The sequence below is a fragment of the Chanos chanos genome, chromosome 5, assembly GCF_902362185.1.
Source record: "Chanos chanos chromosome 5, fChaCha1.1, whole genome shotgun sequence".
Lineage (NCBI taxonomy): Eukaryota > Metazoa > Chordata > Actinopteri > Gonorynchiformes > Chanidae > Chanos > Chanos chanos.
In genome coordinates this window covers 4,326,360-4,330,964 of record NC_044499.1, presented here as the reverse complement: position 1 = coordinate 4,330,964, position 4,605 = coordinate 4,326,360, and the positions used below count along the sequence as shown (strand labels likewise).

The following is a 4,605-nucleotide window of genomic DNA, read 5'->3' as shown; positions in this document are numbered from 1 at the left end:
AAATTTGTATTTGTATTTTATTTTATTTTATTTTATTTTAATTTTATTTTTGTATCAAGTGAAATACTAATACAGAGGATTTTATGTGTCTTCTGAAATAGACAAAATAAACTATTTTAATATACCAGAAAAACGGGATATCCTGAATGTAGGAAATGGTGTGGGCAGTTGTGTGCTGTTTAGGTTGCCGTTTTCATTGATAACAGTCCTGTATAGGATCTGCCATAGATCAGGAGAATGGTAATTATGGTGACTGGTGCTTAATATCTTTTCTGTTACAGAGTGCACTTTTTTAATTGTGGAGAGTGATATTTATTCTCTTTGAGGAGTTGAGGAATTTCCATTTTATCCGGTTGATCATTTACCGATCAGCTTTGATCAAGGGTCTATCCGTAAGCTACAGTTTCAGAGCCGTATCAGTAGGCTATGTAGCGTTATTCAGTGTTGTTCTGTAGATCTTGAGCGTCAAGTGCAGCGCAAATTTAATCGAACGTTTCAAACCGGATTGGTGACGAGCATTCCAGCGGAAACTTGGCATATTTTTTGTGATAACCTAGACTGTTTGTGCCCTGTGCATGAATCACACGATCAACCAAAGTATCCTGAAACCCTAGGCTCGAATGGGATATTGCTGACTTCTCAAGGGGAGGGGGGGGGGGGGGGGGTTGACTGGAGCTTCGTTGCACAGACATCAGTGGGGTGGGGTGGGAGGGGTAATAGGAGAGAGACGACACCGAGATTTTCTTTTCATGTCTCGAGATTGAGCTAACGAGAATTTTTTTTCCGCAGCAGATGCTTTGTACATCAAATGAAAGTGATCACACACTAAATGTCATTTCAGAAATCTTATACTTGTTTCTTTACATTTGTGTTGTCTGATGGGCAAAAGCCCAATAAAACGGTATAAAATGTTGTTTATTTTTAGAAATAAATACGTTTTTTAAAAAAAAAAAAACGTTATGTTTATGTTGTGTTACTACGAGTTAAATAAACATATAAATTATTTGGTCATTTCTAAATGAAAATATGTGCTTGATGTAACTCGACGTGATTTTTTGTTCTTCACACTGTAGTTTGTTTCCCACTGTTTTTCTATACATAAAACTAACGATTCTTTCACGAACTTATTGATTTATGTTCATTTCATCTGTTTGCAAAGATGTTTCTCAGCGGACAGGATTCTGTGATCGGGCTAGTTTTGGATCAACATTTGATGCAGCAGCACGTCTTTAGTCATTAGGTCTAACAAAATACGTTGGACAGCCAACTCCAGAGCGGCTGCCTCAGAAACCGACCGTTATAACCCATGTGTGCAGTCCGTTGAAAGAAAGACCGTTTCAGTGCCATATGTTCAAGATGAGACAGGGCAGTTTGAGTTCAAAACATAGTCCGTATATGACCTTTTTACAACACACGTCCGATTTGAGCCGTAATGAACACCACTGCTTGATGTTAGGCCTTGTTCTTATAGCGGCTTTGAACGCAGACACGGACAAACTGTCAAGAGGATGTTACACTGCTGTAGAGTGCCTGATGAAAGGGACTGGGGTCATTCATGCTCACATATATTCACACCTAACCTCATTCAGGTCCAAGTGAGAAAACCGTGAACAACCATCACCTTGTAGACGCCGTTAATCCTACAGTGTTAAATGAATCCCAATTAGACAACAGCCTGACAATTGCATGTGAAACATATATGTATATTTCAAAGAATTAATACGTATTTAGTGTTCTCGGATATTTCTGACTCGTACTTAAATATCACCCAACAGGAGAAGACTCATTTAACCGTTAAACTGAGTAGATTAAAAATTGGTTGCGCCTGTCGTGCTAACTGATGCGATGCGACCTGAACGTTTTCAGCGTCTGTGTTTTACATCAGCTAGACGACAGCGACTGAAATTGATGTCAAATGAGAAAGCATAAAATTAATTATTTAGTTTACCGGGTGTGACACCAAGAAAACTTTGCCTCTTACATAATGTAAAGTTAGCCTCGACTTAGTTTAGATCTAATTTGATTATAACGACATATTGTATGTCCTATGATAAATATATTGAGTGTCTGAATAGGCTCTGATACCTTTAGGTAGCCCATTGCACATTTAATTTTTGGATAAAGACTCGGCGCAAATTCAAACTAAAGCTCTCCTCCGAAAAATTAGGCTATCGGACGTGTTGGACGTTTTCACGGCCGCCCTGTAGTGTGTTGCATGTGTGACAGGAGCAATGCCTTGCCTGTGTTCAGAATTCTGCACAGGATTTAAGAATTTACACGCGCCGGTCTCTTGTTAGGTCATAAGGAGCGAAGTAAGGCAAGTAGCCTAGTTTCTCCACTCACTATATGCGAGGTAAGAGAACACTCAGGGTCGCCGGTAGAAACCTTAAGTGTTATTGATACTGTTCTATGAGGGCACCCAGTCAGTGCTGGGCCCTTGGAATCGCCCTTACCCCGACATCCCCCTCGTCGCCTGAATACACTAAGTGTTGAATTGTTAATTGTTCATAGCCTACATCTGCACCTCTGGGAAGGACCACCGTTCCGTTGCCTTGTACAAGCATGGTAACAGCCATGGGAGGGCGTAATTTTTCACACCAGTGAAGTACAAAGGAAACTGAAGAGCAAGTGCGGACGCTCTCATATTTAAAATACTGAGGTGTGACGTTCGACTTTGCAAGGTTGCTCATCTTTCGGCCGGTCCCGCTATTTTGAGCTGTTCATTTCACAACGTAAGGCCATCACATGCTATAAATTACCTTATAGGCCTACTGTTCAGCATAGTTAATAAACAAATGACAGAGTCATCTACTGTTGACTGACATTTGAAAATAAGCTTCAAACGGCCACAGCTGAGAATTCAAGACACACGAAGACCCAATTTAGGATGTGTACAATTGTGTACAGTTTTAACTAGCGTGCAATTTTAACTTGTGAAATAAATTATATCAGGGCACGACAGGACTGGGATAAAACAATGAGTTTTTAATGAAGTGAGCAATGTCAGCAGTGAACATGAAAAGTCTGCATTAAGGTGGAGTTAACCAAACAAACACACAGTGTGTGTCGTGTGTGTGTGTGTGTGAGAGAGAGAGAGAGAGAGAGTACACACCTTTACACTACTGCTCGAACCTTATGCTTCGGCTGACTGACATATGTACATTTCTAAATGTAATTTTATTATAAGAGGAGTTTTGTTCACTGTTCTATGGCTTCAAGTAACAGAAGCCAAAGTCTAAACACAAAGCAATCACATATTTACATATCTGCCTGGTAAGAATAATTACAATAAATATTCCCATTAAACGCAGGCCAGTAAAAAAAAAAAGACACCGATGACGTAATAGCTCATCCAAACAAAACTTTAAATAAATTCAAATGCACCAGCGGGGTTGTCACCAAAAAGAGCTTTTTATATAGGCTATGTAAGACTCACTAAAACAAGGCAATGACCGGCTCCTCCTCATTCAGAGAAGTGAATGCCAAGATGCATAAACTTAAATCTTGATCTGTTTTTGAATAATTTCCGACACTCAAAATAGATAATTTAATAACAAGCTACATAGCATGCAGTTATTCTAAACGCTCCGTCTCGTCTACCAGGGCCTCCACATGGATTTGGAATAGAACATGGTTGGCATGTTTGGGACATGCTGGTTCTCCGTGGCATCAGCAATGTGGTTTTGCTCGCTGTCCGTGTCGTCGAGGTCAGAGCAGATGTCGTCGCTCGAGGTAGTGGAGGGAGTCGGGGAGAGGGCAGAAGAACTACCGCTAGCCACACTCCTCCCACCGGGGGACAGCATAGCATACATTCCCTCGTTCGACCAAGTGCTACAGTTCGTGTGAGACTCTGTCATCAAATCCGAGAGGATGTCTTGGAAGCGATCCTCGTCGTTCAAAGGCATACATTCCAGTAAATGATTTAGGAGATCCGCCGCTATCGTTGAGTCAATTCCCGGACAGCTGGACACAAATGTGTGCACTTCATGCATGCACTGGATGTAGCCAGCGGCAAACCTTTCATTCGCCTCACGGCTAAAATTGTCCGCCTCTGTAAAACAGAAAAAAACGCAAAAAAGTAATGAGTGACTCACAGACTTAAGAGGAGTGCGTTTGTCTGAGAGTGTTTAGCCACGTACGTTATATTAAACATAATAAAAGTTTGAATGGCACCTTTTGCCTTGTTTTGCAGAATACTTTCAACTCGTTTCACCGTCATTTCCAAAACTTCGGCGTTTTCCATCTTCGTTTGAGCCTACCGAGAAATCAGAGGTTACTTTGAATGCCCCTATTGGATTGTTGGGATGGGAAACTATTTGGGAGTGATGAAACAGAGTATAACTTACATCTGTATCGGCTAGAAGTAGCCTCAGCTCCTGTAAACTTTCATTAATTCGGGCGCGTCTCTTCTTCTCCACAAGAGGTTTTCTCGTCTAAGGAGCAGAAATGTACAGTTAGCTTAATGAGTTACATTAACTGATAGATACCTATTTCTCATTTGTCGATAAAAGATACCATATTTACCTTTCTGTCTCCTCTAATACCGTGTAATTCATCCTCTCTCCTGTCCAGTCCGTCCCTCCCATAGCGAGAAGCAGGGGCCAT

The 4,605-nt window shown here is 41.0% G+C and overlaps 1 protein-coding gene across 1 annotated transcript; it reads right to left on the bottom strand.

The window, feature by feature from the left end:
• Nucleotides 1-3,596: 3,596 nt before the first annotated feature.
• On the bottom strand, nt 3,597-4,605 carry hes6 (hes family bHLH transcription factor 6). The gene is made up of 4 exons (XM_030773125.1): nt 4,525-4,605; nt 4,347-4,433; nt 4,174-4,255; nt 3,597-4,051 (listed from the first exon to the last, which is right to left on the bottom strand). Exons 1-4 carry the CDS (start codon nt 4,603-4,605, stop codon nt 3,597-3,599), a joined length of 705 nt encoding a protein of 234 aa, XP_030628985.1.